We start from the raw sequence: 21,821 nt of genomic DNA, 5'->3' as shown, positions 1-21,821 counted from the left end.
TCAAGCATAAATGAATATGTATGCTTTTACAGAATAAATACTGTATTTTAGAGCTCATGTTTCGTGGCTCTCTGATGTATGTTTCGGTGTAAAAGAGACTTCAGATTTTTCTTTTTTGATAATTTTACCATTAAAGGCAGGGTCGGCAGTTTTTTTCTAAAAAATTTTTTTCCAAATTTGTTTTAACTTTCTTTATATACCAATACATAATTAAAATGTAAGTACTCTGAAAAAGAGAGTATACAAATCAAGTGTCTGTAGTCCTCTCAGGGCTGCAATAAACACAGCTACTTATTTCCATTCGGAACGAATGAAATGATTGGCTGGGCGACTGTCACTCTCCCTCGCTACCATGGCTACCACCCCTGCCGCTACAGGAGCTGCCCACATGCGCGCACCCGTTTGACTAGAGGCACGGAGAGAGGCACGGAGAGAGGCACAGAATCACAATTATGGCAGAGAAAGAGCAGTCAAAATTCCCAGTACCTGCATATACAGTCAGCGAAGGCAAACAAGGCAAGAAAAGGAACTAGTAAGGTAGAAAGGTAAGCTACTTGTCACCGGAGTGTAACGTTAGTCCTCATCAGAGACAACAGTGCTTTCATCGTGGAAGCTCTTGCATGCAAAACACCGTATATGTTATGAATCTTACACGAAATTCACCGTCATCACAGTGTAACTGATGGTAATGGGAAAACGTGTATCAATGCAACCTGTTTTTAGCTCGTTAGCAAATTAAACTCAATATTTTAAACTTTACCAGTATCGATATTCTAGCTTGATAGTGAGTACTAACAGCCATGTTAGTTGTTTATATTCATAATGATAAAGTTAGGTATTTTATTACATCTGATTCTGACATGATGTCACTACATGCACTGCGCTCCTCTCCGCTCGTTCATGTGTTTTGGGGGCGTGGCTTTGGAAGGAGCCCAGAAGGGAGGGGGTGGGAGTGAATGGAATAAGTAGCTGTGTTTATTGCAGTCCTGAGAGGACTACAGACACTCGATTTTTATACTCTCTTTTTTAGAGTACTTACATTTTAATTATGTATTGGTATTAGGGCTGTCAATCGATTAAATTTTTTAATCGCAATTAATCGCATGATTGGCATGAGTTAACTCGTTATTAATTGCACATTTTTTATTTGTTCTAAATGTACCTTAAATTAATACTTTTCAAGTTTGTAATACTCTAATCAACATGGGCATGGATAAATATGGATGCTTTATGCAAATGTATGCTTATTATTGAAACCATAATCAACATAGAGCATGAAGACGAGACATGTTTCAAAGGTCATAGATGTTTTTCAAAGAACTTGTTCATGTCTATTAGACACATGTAGAAAGAACAAAGAAATACCAGTGATTACGTTAATATGATTTTGCGTTAACGCGTTATTAACGCGCTAACTTTGACAGCACTAATTGGTATATAAATAAAGTTTAAAAAATATACTTTTTTTTTTTTTTTTTTTTACTGCCGACCCTGCCTTTAAGTGGCCAGACTTTAATTTTACTGGTGAATTTTGCCACTTGTTTACCCAAAAAAGGACTTAAAAGAGAATAATGCGAACAGAAGAGATTCATCCAAGGGAGAAAACACTAGTAGTGAACCCAGGAAACTCAAAGAAAAACACCCAATTATTTCAGTGGGACATACAGGTACATCAATACCTGCAAAGCCTGCACTTGTCAAATGATTTCATGCACTCCTAGTTTTCTACTGTAAATGAACTTAAAATGCAGCTTGCATTAGCTTAAATTGACTTTGATTTCCTCATTGTTCCCTTCCTCACTGACCTTCTGTTTTGATGTAGAGTGTTAGTGCACTTTTTAGGGTGTGTGGGACATCCGATCTGACGTCTTCTGCTCAATAAACACTTGAAGCACCATCTGGAAATATGTGAAAATTAACTGATTAATTGATTGATACAACCAACACCACCAATGCTTTGTGGTGTCGGTTGTATCAATCAATGCAAGGTCCATAAAGACCTGCATTGATTGAAGTCCTGACCTCAACCCAGTAACACCTTTGGGATGAACTTCAAATGGTAGCTCTACTTCAAATCTGTTTCTAATCATAAGTAACATCAGACTTTAAGCCAGTTAGTTCATACACTTTTACTCCAAAAATTAAAACATTTCCAAAGCATATGAGAAAAATGACAGGCACAAATAACACAACTTATACTCTGGTCTGTAATACTGTACAAACAGTGAAATGACCCAGTGATGCTAGACTTAATATCTAGACTATAGGAACGCTGCTCAGAAATCAAATTCAATTGTTGTATGATATATGGTTCATGTCAGATTATGTCTTTAAATCATAATTTTTATAATGATACTGTCATATACCACATGGCATGAATGATGAAAGCAACTGAAGAAATAAAGCCTTTTTGACAGACCAAGACACTATGATGATTCAGGAGCAGTTTGTTCTTTAGCATGTTTCTTCTGGTTTGTCTGAAAACTACATACCCAAGAACTACAACTGACTTCAGCCTCAGCCTCGAAATCAACTGCAAATAAAAATACATTAAATCTGTGAAGATCTCAGCAGAGGAGGATTAAACAACTCCACAAACAGCATTACCAGCTTCACTTATTACTAACCAGACTGACTTTATTTCTGTCAGACGTCTACAATAGCAGAATTATACAAATACAAAATATTATTGAGAATTAACAGAGGTTTAGAAGTAAATGATTATTGAGTTTAGTTTAAAGTCATCATGATTGACATCAGTGTTCGCTTTAGTTCCTGCGGTGCGAACATGCCAAAAAGTGAATACTTCCACCAACTTAAAGTAACTACGAAAACCTTAATTCGGTGGGAAAGCTCCTTACAATGATTCAGGAGCAGTTTGTTCTTTAGCGTGTTTCTTCTGGTGGGTCTGAAAACTACCTAAATAAGCGAATCTCTCGTCGCAGATGGAGCAGCGGTAAGGCTTCTCTCCTGTATGAACTCGCTCATGAGTCTTCAGGACGTCTAACCGAGCAAACGTCTTGTCACACTGAGAACACTTGAACGATCTTTCTCCCGTATGAATCCGCTGGTGATTTATTAAGGTATCACACCTACTAAAACTCTTCCCACAAACGCCACAGGGATACGGTCTTTCTCCAGTGTGAACTCTCTGATGAGTTCTAAAATGAGTCGGAGTTATGAAGCTCTTCCCGCAGTAGGAGCACAGGTACGGTTTCTCTCCGGTGTGAGTCCTCTCATGGCAAGTCAATTGAGATTTTTGACGGAAACTTTTATCGCAGTGTGAACACTGATACGGTTTCTCCTGAGAGTGTATTTTCTGGTGTGTATGCAGATAACTTGAGTTTGTGAAGGTTTTCCCACATTCGCTGCACTGGTAAGGCCTCTCGTTGGTGTGAATGCGCACATGCTTCTTCAGATGGGATCCATGGTTGTAACTCTTCTCGCAGTGAGGGCACTTGTAAGGCCTTTCACCTGTGTGGATTCGCTTATGAGCATCAAGATTCGCTCTGGTGCTGAAATACTTGTTGCACTCGCTGCATTGGAAAGTCTTTTCACCAGTGTGGATTCGCTTATGAGCATCAAGACGTTCTTTGGTGCTGAAATACTTGTTGCACTCACTGCAGTGGAAAAGCTTTTTGCTGTGTGTCTTTACATGATTTGTTAGACCTGAAGAATTTAAAAAATCCTTCCCGCACTGTTCACAGTGAAACTCTTTCATCACGTGCTGTTTTGAATGAAGTCTTTTCTCTTTTGAGGTAGGAAAGCTGATGTTGCATCTCCTGCAGGTGAAGTCTTTCTGTGCTGTGTGTGTTCTCTCATGTCTCGCTAAATTTCCCTGTGAGCTCAATGTTTTCCCACAGGTTACGCAGGAGAAACTCTTGACCTTCAGCTGCTCTTTTGATGTTGAGACTGTTTCTCCATCAGAAGATGAACCAGTGTCCTCACCTGAAAGGAACAATACGGTATATGTAAGTGAAATTTATCAGTGGATCTGAGAGTCCAAGAAGATGTTGCTAGCTAAGAAGTTAAGACAGATGGTAGACCACTTAATTTAAAGTTTAAAGTTCACATATTTAAATACACATAAGCACGAGTAAAACAATACATTTGGAGTTTGTAAAATACACACTGATGTCTGTGGAAGCAGCAATAACAATCTATTCAAATATAATTTGCCGACGTGTGTTATTCATATCAAACAAACATAGTGGAAGTAACTATAAAGTTTACTCTATTCTTCTCACAGTTCACCGGCCACTTTCTTGCATTTATTTCGGGAGAAACTGATGAATTCATGTGCTGTAAATCCGACTGACAGGACAACATTGCGGCGCCCATCTCATGTTATAGATCAAGATTATTTATAAAGGTTTTTAAACGACCAAACACACTCACTTACACGTATTTGAGAATCGGAATATCAGACAGGCTAGTTGATGACATGGTAAGCAAGTTTGTGAATATTTTGAATAAAAAAGGAAAAGCGAAATAAAAGCGACACGTCTGTCATACAGAATTACTGTGGCTGCTTGACGCGTCGCCATGGAAACATTAAAGGGAACGTTCGCCTTGAAAAGACTCACTGTGGGGGTGTCAGTTAGAATATTTTAAACTTACGTGTGAAAGGGTTAAAGAAAAGATAGAAAATAAATATTTGTGTGCTGTATAGTGGTAAGAAAAAAATTAAATCGGAATCCGCTAAAATCAGTATCGGCAGGTCAAACTCAATGAAAAATCGGAAATCGGAATCGGCCTAGAAAATTGTAATCAGTGCATCTCTAATTTTGGTCAGTATTGAAATCACGATTATGCAACACGATTATTTCACATGACTTTGGGAACGTGTTGCATTTATTAAAAAGACACCTTTCAACAATTCTTAAAAAAAATCTAAATTTGAACATTTATTGTACTTTTTGAACTACTAAAATTAATAATATAACAGATAATACTTCAATAAGTATTTAAATTTTTCCTGCAGGTCTACCACTTATAATGCGAGAAATTCCCCCACAAACATTGATTCACTTTAGCAAGTAGATTGAATGAGTTGGGAGCCAAAATCGAAATCGAAATCGAAATTCAATTAATTGTACAGCCCTACTACCAACCCAAAAAACGTGAAAAGTGACAACCCAGTAACTTTGTTTTGGTAAGCCTCTCTCTGCAATCATGTTAAAAAATACGTAGGAAGAGGATCTTATTATAATATTTGTAATAATAATATCGAATCCGCACGTTTCCACCCACGGTGCCGCCATTTCGGAAGCGACAACAGTGTAACCAGTTCTAACGCAATGGCAAAAGTTCAAGCAAAGCATGTAAACTGTTCTGTCGTTGCTGCAAAGACGAGTCCCATGTTCAAGGGCTTCTGGAGAAAAAAAAAAGCTTCCTGCGCAAGGGAGGGACAGCCCGTTAAACATATGGGGGATTTATTTTTTGTGTGTGTCTGATTATTATTAATTAATTGCTAGGTTTCAGTACTTGTGATGTTTACAGATTATGTTCAATTAAATACAAACAAACACAAGCATAAAAGACAAGCATAACGTAAACAGTTGGAGTTAGATTTTAATTGCAAGTAGCGATCTCTCTTATGTGTGATCTCTCTAAAGTATCCTTCTCGCGAGGAAATACCACTAACTTAAGACCACATCTTAGAAAAATTAACCATCCTGTGGCGTTTGCTGGACTTAAGTGCAGCACACCTACCTTAGGTCAGCGACACTCTGGCTGCGTGGCGTGTCCGTTTTTATTTCTGCTCCCATGTTAACAGGTTAGTGTTTGCACACTGCCTGCGTGACACGCGCGTCTCAGTTGCAGCACGAGCCGCGCGGAAAACGCGTGCATGCTAGAAATAGAACCGATGCCTATTTTTCACGCGACACGCAAGCTGTTGGAAGCGTTTCCTGGCAAAATAGAATAGGAAAAGATGTTTGTATGTCATTTTGACATGAATACATATTAATAAATTACATTTTGATGTTTGAAAGTTTAGGTTTTGACATAAATGCAGATATAAATGTAATTAAAAAAAATATTATCGATTTTCAAATATTGCACCTGTCAATACAGAACGAATTATTCTGTAGCCTATTTTGCCGTCAACACTGCCGACGCTGTCTTTGCTGCTATATATTTATGTTTAACATGAAGTATAGGCCTTCCACAACTCTCTCCCCATATGTCGAATATACCACCAATGAGGCTTATATGTCACCTAGCAGCAGCAGCGCTGTTTCTGGTGTGCAAAGACAGAAAAAGCCACGCAGCTGACACGCAACAGAAATGCCACACTCACACCACGCAGCCAGTGTGTCGCCGGCCTTAAGCCTACCTAATTAATAGTTAATTATTAATATTTACAATTTAATATAAATGTTAATTTGTTTATTTGTTAATAAAGAATACTGCTTTATGATTATTCATTTCCATTGTCATTTAGAAGCTACATGCGTTCTTGATCGCGTCTGCAGTGTGTGACGCGGCCGCGGGTGATTTTTTTTGTGTGTATGTGTGTGGGGTGTGTGTGGGGGGGGGTTGTCGGTTAACCGCCAAACCGCGAAATTTGTTGTTTCTTCAACACGGTAAGAAAAAATCCCATACCGTCACATCCAATCATCACCTTTACAGTCCTATCTGAGAGGGATGATGTGTGCCAATCTAAGGCAGTGGCCTTAAGGCCGACTTCATCCCTCAGACATTTAAAAAGGATAGTGTGATCAACTGAAACTGCAGCGCGAGCTTAGAATAAACAGACCGCTATCGCTCGTTGGTGTGGACGCAAATATAGTTATAGTTATCGTGCTTGGTGTGAACGGTCCTTTAATATTTTGGACAATATCCACAAGCTCAGAGAGGGATATTGGTTCAAACTGATCAATCAGAGCAGAGCAAGCAAAATAAATAAATAAATAAATCTAGGAATGCTATGCAGGTCTCCGGTGTACCATCCAGAAGTGGCAAGAGGAGAGAAAACTGTATTTATCATGTTAAACAGAACATTGGGATTTTATTATTATCATTGTAATTAGATTTTTTTTCTCTCACTCAAATCGTTCAGTTTTACTATCGTCTGCCATTATGTTCCCTATTATCTGAGAAGATCTGCTGTCAAACCTGATCAGGAGCATCAGAGACCAAAATCCAATATGAACCTGATCATGCAGAGTCTCTGCTTAATGACCAATGAATCACATTCAAGTGTCATGAAAAAGATCATGAAAGAAACACACCTGCAGGTATAAACTCATCATCATCCTCATCATTCTGATCTTCATCCTCCTCCTCCTCCTCCTCATGGCTCTGTTGTTGTTCCTCTGCTGTGGTTTCTTCTCCTCGTCTCTCTATCAGGTTCCTGCAGTCCTCCAGTTTGACGGAGCACATCTTCATCTGCTGTTCTCCAGCGTTACAGTCAGAGGTTTGATCAGCGGATCCATGATCCTGAGCGTCAGTATAACACAGTAAAGTGAGGCTGAGCTCTGAGTCCTGTGTGTCTCTGGATCTCCAGACTGAATCCTGAGCTTCTGTCCCATCACTCACACACACGGAAACCTTCTCCAGATCCTGACAAACACATCATAGATCAACACAAATAAACAACAACCTGTTGATATTAGCCTCATTACTCAGCAGTTATCTCTAGTGGGTATACTGGTGATTTGTTTGCATATTTTGCTGTTAACTTAACTTGAGATGTGCATAAGAAGTGAGAAGCTAACAAAGCTTTGGTTTGATTGAGCTGAAGGATGAAATGATGAGCTGCTCAAACCTCTCTGTTGGGTTTGTCTCCTCGTTCTCTCAGCTTTGCCTCCAGTGACGCCACCTCTTTCTTCAGCTGACAGATTTCAGTGATGAAATCCTCAATATCCAGCATGGACAGATCCGTTCCTACTGATTTACAGCAGATCACATCCATCTGCGCTCTCATGGTCAACATCTGAAGACAAACACAACATCATTACTACAAAACACATTTATAATAAACTCAACACAGTATTTGCATTTGATTAGGTATTTCTTAAACTATTGAAACAATGGTTTTACCATACTTTTACTCTATTTTCTTCAAATATTACATACCTCATTTCATCTCAAAGACAGTTTTTCTTTATCATTTTCACACAATAAATACTTAAAGTGAATGGTCAAACATTTATAATAATGTCAGTATAGCTGTTGTTGACAACAAACTTTCTTTAATTTAGTGTAAACTGGTAAAGTTCATTGCTGTCATATGACCACAATAATGTTGTTTAAAGTGGTCATAAGAGTTTTACCTTCATTTATTGCTTTGTATGGTGTTTGATTGTTCCAGACAACTTTAATGCCACCTTTACAAAACAAAAACGTTTAAATCTAGTTTCAAAAAGGTAAATTTAGAGACGAACAAAAGTGCCCAAGACAGCAAAAATATATATACCGGTATATAAACAAGACTTTTGCTTTCGAACAGGAACACTACAATAAATAATAATATCACCTCCATTTAAGACATACCTTCAGCTGCTGATCTTTCTCAGATTTCTGCTCGTTTCTCCTTGAAGTGTAAATCGTTTAAACTGTCCGGTACTAAACCTCATCAAGCACACAATAATGTAAAATCACATCATTGATGTAAAACACCATAAACACACACGGGCTGAACTACACTCGTTCGTGGTTTCACACAGGACACATGATGACGCATTTCCGCCTCCCGCTGGACTGGAGCGACTGTACAGCTCGATAGTCACTTGTTTTTCAGGACTGAATGATTAATGTAATGTATCTTTATTGTCCCAATAAGGTGGCATTCATTTAATAAATATTAATAAATATAATAATTTACACTCAATATATTATTATTGCATACTGTTTTACAATACTGAGGTGCATCTGCCTCTATTCACATCTAACTACTACTTACTTATTGCAAAGAAAATAGCTACTGCTAATTTTACATAGTTTAGATAGAATCTGTTGCTATTTTCACTTAATGCAAAGTGAGCGCTGTCATTATTTACCCATTTTGTGATCACAAAGGCCTTTTGCTGATAAAAATATGCACATTACAGAAAATTACTTTTTTGTAATTAAGTTTTTTAATTACTTCATTATTTGCCAAAAATCACACTATGCAACAATGTTCTTTTTCCGTGTTAAAAAATGCTGTAAACAATTTAGATTTATCATCAATATGCATGAATTCTGATATTATATTAGGCTTCACTAGCTTATACTCTGTAGTTTATAAACAAAATATTTTAGTTACAACATTTTACAACAAGTTAACATGACAGCGTTCTACATGTTCTTAAACAAAGTCTGTGTTTTTCATCAGCCGGCTTTTGTGTCTTTGGGGAAATTAATCTTAACATACATTAACAAACATGTTGTGCTTTTCTTTCAAAATGCATGACGTGTTCAAAGGAAAATCTACAGGTGAACATCCTCAATGGTTTGATGTACAGTAGATCTGATGTTTGATGTGTACACAGGCTGAAATTTCACAACACTGTATTTGTGTGTGTACAAAACATTCATTTGTTTACATATATGTACTGTTGTAAAAGAAAAATTGTGTTTTTCTCTGAAAATAAAGTGGGTAAATGTGTGCTGTTGCTGAGACCAAAAATAAAAAAAACAAATGAAAGAATAATATCTGTTCTGAAACATTCACACGCAAAGTTGGAGGTCATGTGATCTGTAATCTCTTTAGCTTTTCACTAGAACACATCCAAGTCCAAAACCCATCAAGAGCACAACCACATACAATAAGAAGAAATTCTTATTTCTTCAGAAATGTACTGTGAATGCTTGGATGCCTCTATCTGAAGTCCAGATCTCAACCTGACTGAGCTTGTATATATGTATATATATACATACACACAAACAAGGACTAATGACTAACACCTGTGAATAATCAAACAATGAAAACATAACACATGAAACAAGGAGGCACATGATAGGATCACATAAGGGCAAGGGAATAACATGACAAACGTGATAAATGATAAAATTAAAAAGCAATGGCAGACTGTGGAGCATTGGGGGGCCTGGGCCGTGGAGCAATGGCAGACTGGCGCAGTGTTTACTTATATGTTTACTTATATTTGTGTGTGTGTGTGTGTGTGTGTGTGTGTGTGTGTGTGTGTGTGTGTGTGAACAGGGCTGGAGAACATGTACCAGCTGACACGTAACAGAAAGTACATGCTGAGAGTGGATCTGGAGGACTTTGAAGGAAGGAAGGGTTTTGCTCTGTACTCGTCCTTCTCTGTGGGTCCTGAATCTGACGGGTATAAACTGCAATTTTCAGGGTTCAAGGATGGAGGAGCAGGTAGGACACTTTCATACTTTAACACTCGAGTACACTTGTTCATGTACTTTCAAAAGTTTTGGGAATTTCACTGAAGTATTCTTCACCTAAATATGATGATAATATATTTAATGATGCTCTTCTCTGCAGCCGACTCTTTATCTGGCTATGATGGACAGAAGTTCTCCACCTTTGACAAAGACCAAGACGCTTCAGATACTAACTGTGCCAAACGGTTTCTCGGGGGATTTTGGTACAGAGCCTGTCACAGTACAAACCCCAACGGTGTGTATTTATGGGGAGAAGATCCCACCCATTACGCCATTGGAAATGTTTGGTACACCTGGAAGAGGAATCTCGCTGTCGGTCTGAAAACCATCAGGATGAAGATCAGACCTGTGTCTTAGACATTTGAAGAAACATTACAGGGATTCTCAGAAAGAAAATAAATTAAGGTTGTAAAGACGGAGTCCAACGGCCTGGGCGAAGGGATAATGTGTGTATGTCTTCTCAGCGCTCTAGTGAAGTTTACTTAATTTATTAGAATTTTAGTTTCAATATTACTTTAGCTCTGCGCTTAATCTGACTCCAATTTCAAATGATAATCAAGTTTAGATTGTGTTTCTTATTAGAAAATAATCATAAATATTGATTATGATTTAATTTAGATCTGAGTATCCATTTCAATTATTCTTTCATTAAGGGACCCGATGCCGCACAGAGTCACACGCCCCGGGTTTACGTGGATCTCACGGACACAAACTTGTCAGTTCTGACTTTTGTCAGTGGATGCAGGGTTTGCTAATACCTCGGTAAGTCGGTTGCCTACTGCTCACACATACAAAAAAGTGTAGTTTATTTAACCATTTCCATACAACTTGCTAAATCAGTGATAGACAGAAATTAAAAGATTTTATATGCGCCTTTAGTTTGACCTATCCTGGACACAGAGCTGCGGGAGCACCAGCCTCCTCATAATCTACTAAAATAATGGTTTCAGAAAACTTCAGAATAAATCAAGATGTAACATTTATTTGTCAGGTAAAAAAGTATCCTGCCAATTACAGAAGTAAATGATTAAAGCCAATTCAGAAATAATAAATACATGACATCATTTACTCAAAGATGACTCTAAAAGTAAGCAATGCATTCCTGACAGAGACACACAGTAGTGTGTGAGCGTTTTCCAAATATAATCCTTGGGAAAACACTGACACAGCACTGTGTGGGGTTTTCCCTGGTTACAGATTCCCCCGACTGCTCTGTCACCTACTCTTAAATACCCAGACCAGAACAAAAGGGTTATACCAATATTTTTTAGAGTTGTTTTTGGTCAATTCATGTACCCCAGGGGGGAGCACCTGGTTTCGGGAGATATCTTGAAGAGACATCACCCAGAGAGGAGAACAGGATTCTCCTAAGTTCTCAATCTTTCTCATTATACCAATGAATGCAATGAAATTAAGACCATTTTACCAATCGCACTGAGACATTTAAAATGAAACCAAACATGAAAAGGAAAAACAATAGATTCACAAGATACATCATATGTGATATATAGACATTCTTAGTGAACTTTTGGTATAAACAAGGAGATAAGTTTGGACAAGACAATGTCCTGTGCTCTTTCTTTGCGATCTGTCCAGGGTGCGTTTTATTGCTTTATTACAGGGTGAATTTTATCTCAGCTTTTGTTTTAGCAGGAAAATCAGTTCTTAAAAGGTCAAAGGGTTTCCTTTTCTCCATTAACTGTGCAACTTAGTAAATCATGTAAGAATATTTATGGCTGATGTTCTGTGTAATCTCATCAGTTATTTTCTTCTTTTTTGTTTTTGGGTCACTTTAAATTTACAGTTGAAACAAATCAACAATAAACTTGAGTAAACTCCTGTAATGAATGAATAATGTGTCAATGTAGTTTGTTATGGCCATGTGAAATAATTGCAATAATTGTAATTATTGAAACTGATCAGCATAATTTCTCCACTGAAAAATCTCCAATAAAAAAATGCAATAGATGTACATTTTAGACAAGTCGAACTGTTGGATTTTTAGGCATTTATTTTGGTGTGTCGCACAAATATTTACTATTGTGATATTGACAAAAGAACTAAATTATTTTTAGTGTATTCTGCCAACCATGTAACTTATCACCAGTTAGTATTTCAACATTGTGCAGTGCAAGAGTGACTGAAATGACAGATGCTCTTACTGATAAAAGGTCAGTTGAAGATGCGAGTGACTCAACGATTTATAGATGTTTCATGATCATTGAACTCAGATAAACAACAATTTAATAAATGACAAAAAGAAACAGGCAGCTTTCATTAACACGCTATGTGCCAAGAATTAAATAGGTGGTATAATGCCCTTTTCACAAGATGTAAAATAAGTTTCTGATGTCCCCAGAGTGTGTGAAGATTTAGCTCAAAATACCCCCAGTGTTTCCGCTACATTAGGCTAATTCTGCCGTGGTGGTCCGCCACACCAAAAATCATCCCGCCACAGCTGCAGCTTCTCAGTGAGGTCCGATATTGTGTTATTGTTAAGCCCCACTAAAGGCATAAAAAACATTGTAAAGCACCATAAAGTTTTCTTGCACTATATTCCAAGACTTCTAAAATCATTCGATAGCATAATGTGAGGTAAAAATTAATATTTAAGTCGTTAAAGTTAAAGTTAATGGAAACTCATCTCCCCTCAGTCATTCTCCATTCAGCATTCAAACAGCGCGTCGTGTTCGGTTCACGACAGTAACACGATAACACTCTCTCCAAGATCAATGTTCCCATTATTATACTTTATTTGTAGATAAAGGTCTATGGTTTGCATAAAATGACTTTATTGCGCTTTCTAAATCATATTCCTTTATCCCAGGTGTCTGTTAGATTACAGCACTGGAGTAGAGAGCACTATGAATTGTTCTTCATGTGCACAGTAACTGAAATTTAAAACTGTTAAAAGAAAAGGCTCAATAAACTGTTGCATAGATATAATACACTAAGCATCAAATATCTCTTTGCTTTGTGCTTTGAACTTTTCAATGCGAAGCGCTTAATCGCTTTGCCGCTCTAAATTGGAGCCTTTCATATTATAATACTTACGGGAGGTTTAAACACCTGGGGCAAGGGGGTGTGGCCCATGGGAATATGGAAACACTGACTCCACAGATATTTTTAGATAGCATGTTAAAATTGTGCAAAAATGCACTGTTTTTGTGTCTGTCCCTTTAAATGTAAATGAGCTGCTGCTCCCAGCACAGAGGGCGGAGCTACAACAGCTTGTGTAATTTTACCTCACACAGACAAGCACTGAAATTTTTTAAAAACTTGAATTTTTTTTTGTTCAAACTGGAGTCAGACAATGATGGAGAGACTCAAGAAGAAGTGACGTAATCACAATTCATCTAAAGCCCTAACTGGCCTCCAGTGAAGTAGGTTTAGTTGATATATGGAGAGAATTAAACCCCGGAATCAAAGATTATACATTTTATTCATCAAGACATAAATCATATTCACGCATAGATATGTTTCTTTTGCCGCAAGAATATATTCCCTTTGTAAATGTATGCACTATGGATCAATCCTTATATCAGATCACGCACCAGTCTATCTTAATCTTTCCATAGGTCAAGGTTTATCTCAGCACAAACACTGGAGGTTTAATTCCTCATTACTCAATGATAATGATGCATGTAAAAATATTAAAGAATGGTTTAAATATTCTATAATTGATAATGCTGCCTCTAATGTTACACCAGCTGTTATGTGGGATGGCTAATGTCAGAACTCTCTAAATTTGAACAACTTCATAAACAGCATCCTTCAGAGGAGAACTCAAAAAAATTACATGAAATTAGAAATCAATTAAATATTTTTCAGACTGAACAAACCAAGAAATTGCTGTCTTTCACGAAGAAGAAGTATTTTGAATTTGATAACAAACCTAGCAGATTATTAGCTCATCAACTGAAGAAGGAGCGTGAAGAAAATACAATTAAAGTGATTCGTAACTCTAATGGCCAATTGACTTATGATGCAAAACTAATAAATCAAGCCTTCGTTGAATTTTATAATAAGCTTTATCACTCTGAGAACCCCTCTGATTCAAATATACCAAAAAATTTGGACTCTATATCTATCTACCATCATTGGCGGAGGAGGAAAAAGAGGTACAACAAGCTATCAGGTCCTTGGCGTCAGTAAAAACTCCTGGATTAGATGGATTCCCTGTGGAATTCTATAAGGCATTTTGGCCTCAAATTGAACCCCTTTTCATGCCAATGGTGAATGATTTTTTTTGAGAACGGGAACCTCCCTGAAACAATGAAGACTACCATTATAACTTTAATTCACAAGAAGGATAAAGATGCAACAGAATGTATGTCATATCATCGTCCAATCTCGCTACTTCCAGTCGATTTTAAAATTATATCTAAACTTCTTGCCAGAAAAAATGGGAAAAAGAAAGAAAAAAAAATTCTTTCCTACCTTATTCATACAGATCAGACAGGTTTCGTAAAAGCTAGATATGGTTCAGATAATATTCGTAGACTCTTAAATATAATTGATTACTCAAAATTGAATAATTGAAAACATTAATAGTATCCCTTGACGCTGAAAAGGCATTTGATAGAATAGAATGGAAATTTTCATTTGCTGCATTAAAAAAATTCAATCTAAGCGATACATTTATTTTGTTGATCAAAAACTTGTACAATAAGTGTCTGAACAAATAATATTCAGACACTTGTGTCTGAACAAATAATATTAAAAAGAGGCAGTTGCCAGGGTTGTCCTCTCTCCCCTTTACTGTTTAATCTAGCAATTGAACCCCTTGCTGAAGTTATAAGGAGTAGGGATGATGTATGTCTCAGCCAGGGGTATGTATTACAAACACTGTGCATAAGATATCTCTATATGCAGATTATATTTTATTATATTTAACTAAAACTGACCAATCTATCCCTGTAACACTTAGTATTATAAATGACTTTGGCAACATATCAGGCTACAAAATCTAAAGACACAGAGGAGGAGTCTGAGAATCTGACAGATATATAAAGAGTGTTTGTGTCAGACTGTTTTATTCTTCATTTACTTCACAGAACATTCAGACATTTATACAATTTTCAGAATATAATCAAAATGTGAAAATTCTGTATGAAAAAGTTTCTGTTATTTTTGTCTAGATAAATCAGACCTCTGCTGTGATCTACAGAGGAGAGTCCGAGAAGATGGCAGTAAATTCATCAACAACTCTACATTTCTAGAGAGGGTTTTCAGTGTGATGTTCATCTCTTTCTCTCTGTCTCGTATAGTTGATGGTGTTCTTGGCGGTTCTTCTCTCTGTTGTTCTGGTGAGCGGGTGCAGTCAGGATGGAGACATGCCGGCCGACTGTTCTGACCTTTATAAAGCAGGTCAAAAGCTCAGTGGGATTTACACCATCTATCCAGCAGGAGACGTTCCTGTCTGGGTTTACTGTCACATGGTCTCAGATGGGAAAGATGAAGACAACGGAGGATGGACGGTACGAGTGTGACTTTAGATCATCAAACACACATCAGAACATACATTATGAATCATATATTCTATATAAACCCATCACAGGTGTTTCAGAGGAGAATGGACGGCAGTGTGAATTTCTATCGGCCGTGGAAGTTATGCCATTGGAGATGTTTGGTACACCTGGAAGAATTACGCTGTCGGAATGAAAACCATCAGGATGAAGATCAGACGTGTGTCTTAGACATTTGAAGAAACATTACAGTGTTTCCCAGAAAGAAAATAAATTAAGGTTAAAGGATTTTCTTGTCTCCATTAACTGTGTAACTTAGTAAATCATGTAAGAATATTGTATGTGGCTGATGTTTTGTGCACTCGCACCAATTATTTTCTTCTTTGTTTTGGGTCACTTCTTTAAATTTAAACTGAAACGAATCAACAATTAACTTTAATAAACTCATGCAATGAACACAATGTGTCAATGTAGATTTGTTTATATATACAGTATGTGTTTGATTGTGTGTGTGTGTGTGTGTGTGTGTGTATTGCAGCTGCACGATTTAACAATTTAAGTTGCTTATTTAGAAACCATGCAATAATGCACAAGGATATGGACAGTGCTTAGTTTGTAAATGAATAATTGTCAGATCCAAAACAACAATTCCAAGGCTATAATCGTCACTGTCTATAAAATTTAAGTTTTCCCGGAACATACAATAGAGTCACGAAATGGTGTTGGCACAACTTAAAAGAGCATCATTCACAAGTTTCAGCACGGCCCTAACTGAAGCCTTTAGTGTATTAGTCTGTCACGTTTATAGCTACGGACTTTACTTGCGGACATGAAAAATGAAAGTTGACTTTTTTTTAACATTTAGCCAATATTAAACTATTTCTATTAGAATTCGTGAGGTATATGTTCTCTCCAAAATTTCTGCTGCTTACTACGCGCAAAACAATAAGCAGTAAACACCAACCAATAAGAGTGATATTAAACTTGATTGGTCAAAAATATATATGTTGAGGGCCAATAGCAAAACATAACCTCCAAATACATCTGCATAAATCCGCGCTCGCTCGGCCTCTCTCACATGCACACACTGTCACCAAGTAATGGACTTGTTAATGACACATGACAGAATTAACATTCTGTCATGTGATTGCTAACAGATTGAGTTAAGGACCTATCAGCTTGTGCCATCTGGAGCTTCATGACAGAACATTATATATACTTGTAAGACAAACAGAATCTCAGATACTTTGATCTCCTGAGATATGAACACCACAAACACATACTGCCATTTGTCTCCACACACCCCACAGAGTTAAGTTGCGGGAAAGCTTCTTTCCCTCCTGTCCTTCTTTCACATTTGTTCCTTCTCCCCCACTTCCTTGCCTTTACACAACCTTCTCTTCACTCAGTTTATTTAGAAAGTTTATATAAAATGTATAATGTTCTATGTCAATGCAAGTGAATTAACAGTCATGTTTTAAAATGTCTCAGTGCGACTGGTACAATGGTTTCGTCTCCACAGAAGTAAACCAAAAGGTAATAAGGGTTAAGAGTTTAGAGAGACATTACAGATATGTGCAAAACGTTTGCTATATTTTCTAAATGTCGATAAAAAACTATTTTGAAATGACGGTGTTTCCATTAACCGAAGCTATGCGATGTTATCCATTAACCGTTGTGAAAATATATAAATATGTTATACATGTTTGTTTTTTTTATGTCAGTGTTTTTTGAACATCTCCCTCTAGTGGCGCAACGAGCGTGTTAAAGGGTTCATCCTTTCAGTTCACCTAAAATTAACATTCTGTCATCATGATGTCGTTCCAGGTGTGAAAGATGACTTTCTTATTTCTGTGGAACATAAAATAAGATACTTTGACATCGGAATCATTAATATCTACTGCAGTCACTGTTTAAAGTAAAAGAGTAAATAACACACTTGTTAGCCGTGTCATTTCTTGAGATTTGCCCTGATAAAACAGTCATTCTAACACATTCCCATGCAGACATAATGATTTTCAATGCTGAGGATTATTAAAGATTTCCAAGTCATTTGGAAATACATGATTTATTCTTTTTCACAGTTAAGGGAGAAAGCATAAATATTCAGAATTTCCATGTACGGTTAACAATATCAGACATTTGCACCTGGAAACACTGATGTTTCTAAGACACATGTTTGATCCTCATGCTGATGGATTTCATAGTGACAGTGTGACTGTTCTTCCAGGTGTACCAAGTAACACCAATGCCAGAATTAGTATCATCATTTTCCCACAGATACACACCGTTGGGGTTTGTATAGGCACAGCCTGAATACCAAAATGCCCCGAGACGCATTTTGGCACAGTTCTTTCCATCGACATCTTGATCTTTGTCAAAGGTGGTGAACTTCTGATTATTATGGAAGGTCAAAGAGTCGCCTGCACAGAGGAAGAGCATCAATAACTGGATTAACAATATATAAAAGATTTCAGTTTCTACTTAGTCGGATACGTTTCACAATAAACAAGGGTTTTTGTAGGCTATCAGAACAACATGTCTGACATCTCACACTAACTGCTAAAAGTGGAATTATTCTACACTGTAAATAATATAGGTGTAAAAAGAAAAGAAATGCATGGCAGCACAGGGTGCAAAACGTGTATCATTAATGGAAATGATTTAGATAAAATAATTTAGACTGCAACAGGGAAAAGCAAGCTGCCCATAAACTACAATAACACTCTTATTGAGAATTAACAGAGGTTTAGATATTGATGATGTATTGCTTCATTTAACGATACCACTATGGTGATCAGTGTTAGCTTTAGATTTTACTCTTGACCCTTGACTTTTGAACATTAGCTTTTCTTTCATTGTTGTAAGGATGTGTTTTCCAAAGAATATTAACTCAATGAGGATGAATGAAAGTGTCCTACCTGCTCCTCCATCAGTGAATCCTGAAACTTGTAGTTTATATCCAGCACATTCACAACCCACAGAGAAGGATGAGTACAGAGCAAAACCCTTCCTTCCTTCAAAGTCCTCCAGATCCACTCTCAGCATGTACTTTCTGTTACGTGTCAGCTGGTACATGTTCTCCAGCCCTGTTCACACACACACGAAGAACATGTTCAACCAAACACATGATCATCCACACAAATGGACACACGCTGTGAGATCTTACCCAGCCAGTATTCGCTCTCCACATTCCCAAATCCTCTCTTGTACTGATTCCACGGCCGATAGAAATTCACACTGCCATCCATTCTCCTCTGAAACACCTGTGATGGGTTTATATAGAATATATGATTCATAATGTATGTTCTGATGTGTGTTTGATGATCTAAAGTCACATTCGTACCGTCCATCCTCCGTTGTCTTCAACTTTCCCATCTGAGACCATGTGACAGTAAACCCAGACAGGAACGTCTCCTGCTGGATAGATGGTGTAAATCCCACTGACTGTTTCTCCTGAGTTATAGACATCAGAACAGTCGAATGGCATGAATTTACAGTCACTGCCCAATACAACCGGGAGAAGAACCGCCAAAAAAAGCATCATCTACAAGAGAGAGGGGGAAAGAGTTAAGCGAAAATGTTTGTAGATTTAAAAATCATGCTTTCCCCATTATTGTTGAATCACGGAAGCTACACCAGTTACTTTTGCCAAGAGATTTCTATCAGAGAGAAACAGGCATGGCAGAATAAGGCTACATGAGAGGAGGTCTTCATTACAGATTTCTCTGTTCCCCATTTCTCTCTCCTCTCACCCCATCATGCTAGCTGTAAATGGTTTCTCTGGGTTTCTCCTCCCTCACCCCATCATCTCTAAGTTTCTCCTCCCTCACCCCATCATCTCTGTTTCTCCTTCCTCTCACCCCATCATCTCTATGTTTCTGTGAGGTGGTACAGTAAGATTGAGCTTATATACATCACAGAGAGACTTACACTTCCTTGTAAGGTAGAAAAACATGTTGCTTATGTTTAAAAATGGAATGTATACCTCATGCTTTCACATGGTACAAAATCCACTATCCCTCTGTGTATACATTAATGGTACATTTGCATCAGTTGAAACGTTCCTTTCCTTGTAAAGATTATACCAACTGAAGTATCATCATCAGTGAACATCTCTGCTCAGTGAACGTTGCATACCTCTAAGCAAAATATATAACTCATCCCAGATCTCTGCTCAGCACACATGTACAACATACTCTGACTTGACAAATACATTATGAAATTATTGCGAAAATGAATAAAGAAAAATAATACTAAAAATAACATTAAACAGTATTTTTTAGTCTTCAATGTTCCACAATTTATAATGATGAAATCAAAATGAAATTATTAAATATAAATCAGGACTTTAGATTAATTGATAGAATAAAAGAAGCAGATGAACTTACTTCCATCTTCTGAATCTCTACTCAGTAGTTCACAGATATAGATTTGTTTAATCTAGAAAGGAATATAAATTTCTTATGTTTTTCTTTCTTTTTTTTCAAAAGTTGTATAAATGTCTGAATGTTCTATGAGGTAAATGAAGAATAAAACAGTGACTCACCGTTTGTGTTGTTCAGTTTGACACAAACACTCTTTATATATCTGTCAGATTCTCAGACTCCTCCTCTGTGTCTTTATGTAAATGTCCACTATGAAGCTCTAGATCAAGGGTCTAAAACACGTCTCCCATGGCCTGATTGGAGGTAGCTCGCCAAGACGTACTGTTCATCTAATCAGAGTGAGCTAATATGTTTTCCACCCCCTCCAATGCAAATCAAGTTTGACATATCAGACATGTGGTTATTATTTTGTGTTTATTTATGAACATGCAAATGTAATTACAATATAACAGAAAACAAAACAAATCGGGACGTTAAAGTTTCAATCTAGCTGGATTAAGCAAAGTTAGCAGGAGCCTCACGGAGGCACAGCATGCAGCGTAGGTTTCATTCTGTGTGAAAACATGACAGAAGGCAGATTGCTAAGAGAATTTTTTTAAAGAATGTATGAATTAATTCATTATTTGAATGTGTCTTGTGTTACAGTGTGTTTGGCAGATAGAATACAATTATCAAGCTTAAATCAAGCTTTTTTTGTGTGTGTCAATACCAAATGTGTCTATACCATGTGCAGACTCAAGGCTGAGGTGCATCTACTTTTAGGGCTGTAACTAACAATTATTTTTGAGGATTGATTAATCAGGATTGATCAGTTATGTTTTATGATTAGTTGATTAATCTATGGATTATTTTTAGGATTGATCTATTTATTGTTTTCTGATCAATCAATTAAATATTTTAGTTAACCTTCTAATAAATAATAATCATAACTTTGATGATCATGAAACTTTGAAAGATGAAGTTTTGTCATAATTTATAACAGCTTATTAGTAATCCTTTAGAACCTAAAGCTAAAATAGGTGATCTTCACATTTTGACTGTACAATTCTAAAACAATGTGTTATCTTCAAGTGAAAGTCTTTCTTTTTCCCCCAGAAAACAATTGGCTATAAATGTAATTACTGTGTGGTGAGTTTGTGAATAGAATTTAAATAGACAAATAATTAATAGATTTTAATTTTAATTAAAAACACGAATGAAATAATCTAACACTTCAATGCTGAAAAATTCATTTTTGTGGCACTAGTATGGTACATACTAGTAAAATAATGCCAAATGTTTTTGAAACAAAAAAAGCCTGTTGAATTGCATTACTTGAAAAAAAATATGCATTGCATTAACCATGCTTGCATTTTAATGCATTACTTGTTAAAGGACAAGTTCGGTATTTTACACTTAAAGCCCTGTTTTCAGATCGTTTCTGATGAAATAGAATGGTTAAGATTGAAATTTAGACACATGCTACTGGCCCGAGAATTTTCGGTTTCTGTGGTAGCACATTTTCATTAATAGAAATTCAATAATACATATTTACCTTTCATATTTCACTTCCAAAATGTTTAAACTGTTTAAAAAAACTATAATATTCAACAGGCAATTTTCGGTCCATTTTATT

At 36.8% G+C, this 21,821-nt stretch overlaps 2 protein-coding genes across 3 annotated transcripts; both read right to left on the bottom strand.

Annotated features, from left to right (window-relative positions):
* Positions 1 to 2,002: 2,002 nt before the first annotated feature.
* On the bottom strand, positions 2,003 to 8,685 carry LOC311077472 (uncharacterized protein). Its single transcript, XM_084106001.1, has 4 exons — positions 8,503 to 8,685; positions 7,775 to 7,942; positions 7,239 to 7,569; positions 2,003 to 3,948 (listed from the first exon to the last, which is right to left on the bottom strand). The coding sequence occupies exons 2-4, from the start codon at positions 7,940 to 7,942 to the stop codon at positions 2,858 to 2,860; spliced, it is 1,590 nt and encodes a 529-aa protein (XP_083962127.1). The 5' UTR covers positions 8,503 to 8,685; the 3' UTR covers positions 2,003 to 2,857.
* A 6,820-nt stretch (positions 8,686 to 15,505) lies between these two features.
* Positions 15,506 to 20,314, bottom strand: LOC311077508 (microfibril-associated glycoprotein 4-like). Of its 2 annotated transcripts, XM_084106049.1 has the most exons (6): positions 20,210 to 20,314; positions 19,165 to 19,365; positions 18,988 to 19,084; positions 18,740 to 18,907; positions 18,139 to 18,241; positions 15,506 to 15,707 (listed from the first exon to the last, which is right to left on the bottom strand). In XM_084106049.1, exons 1-6 carry the CDS (start codon positions 20,213 to 20,215, stop codon positions 15,674 to 15,676), a joined length of 609 nt encoding a protein of 202 aa, XP_083962175.1. In that variant the 5' UTR covers positions 20,216 to 20,314; the 3' UTR covers positions 15,506 to 15,673. The 2 variants fall into 2 exon arrangements, with proteins under 2 accessions (XP_083962175.1, XP_083962174.1); XM_084106048.1 differs by lacking the exon at positions 15,506 to 15,707 and having other exon boundaries at positions 17,797 to 18,241.
* Between the last annotated feature and the right edge of the window lie 1,507 nt (positions 20,315 to 21,821).

The sequence above is a fragment of the Abramis brama genome (genome assembly GCF_963993115.1).
Source record: "Abramis brama genome assembly, chromosome: 2".
NCBI lineage: Eukaryota > Metazoa > Chordata > Actinopteri > Cypriniformes > Leuciscidae > Abramis > Abramis brama.
The sequence above is the reverse complement of the archived record's forward strand: the minus strand, read 5'-3'. Positions and strand labels throughout refer to the sequence as shown.

Bases quoted from the DNA above. Each gene is read 5' to 3' on its own strand.
- LOC311077508 (XM_084106048.1), bottom strand. The intron at 18,908-18,987 runs GTAAGATCTCAC...GTGTGTGAACAG, and splicing joins GGAGAGCGAATACTGGCTGG to GGCTGGAGAACATGTACCAG. The intron at 18,242-18,739 runs GTAGGACACTTT...TCCTCTGTGCAG, and splicing joins ATTCACTGATGGAGGAGCAG to GCGACTCTTTGACCTTCCAT.
- LOC311077472 (XM_084106001.1), bottom strand. From the start codon at position 7,942: ATGTTGACCATGAGAGCGCAGATGGATGTGATCTGCTGTAAATCAGTA. The intron at 7,570-7,774 runs GTTTGAGCAGCT...TGTGTTTGTCAG, and splicing joins GAGACAAACCCAACAGAGAG to GATCTGGAGAAGGTTTCCGT. The intron at 3,949-7,238 runs GTGTGTTTCTTT...TGTTCCTTTCAG, and splicing joins TGATGAGTTTATACCTGCAG to GTGAGGACACTGGTTCATCT.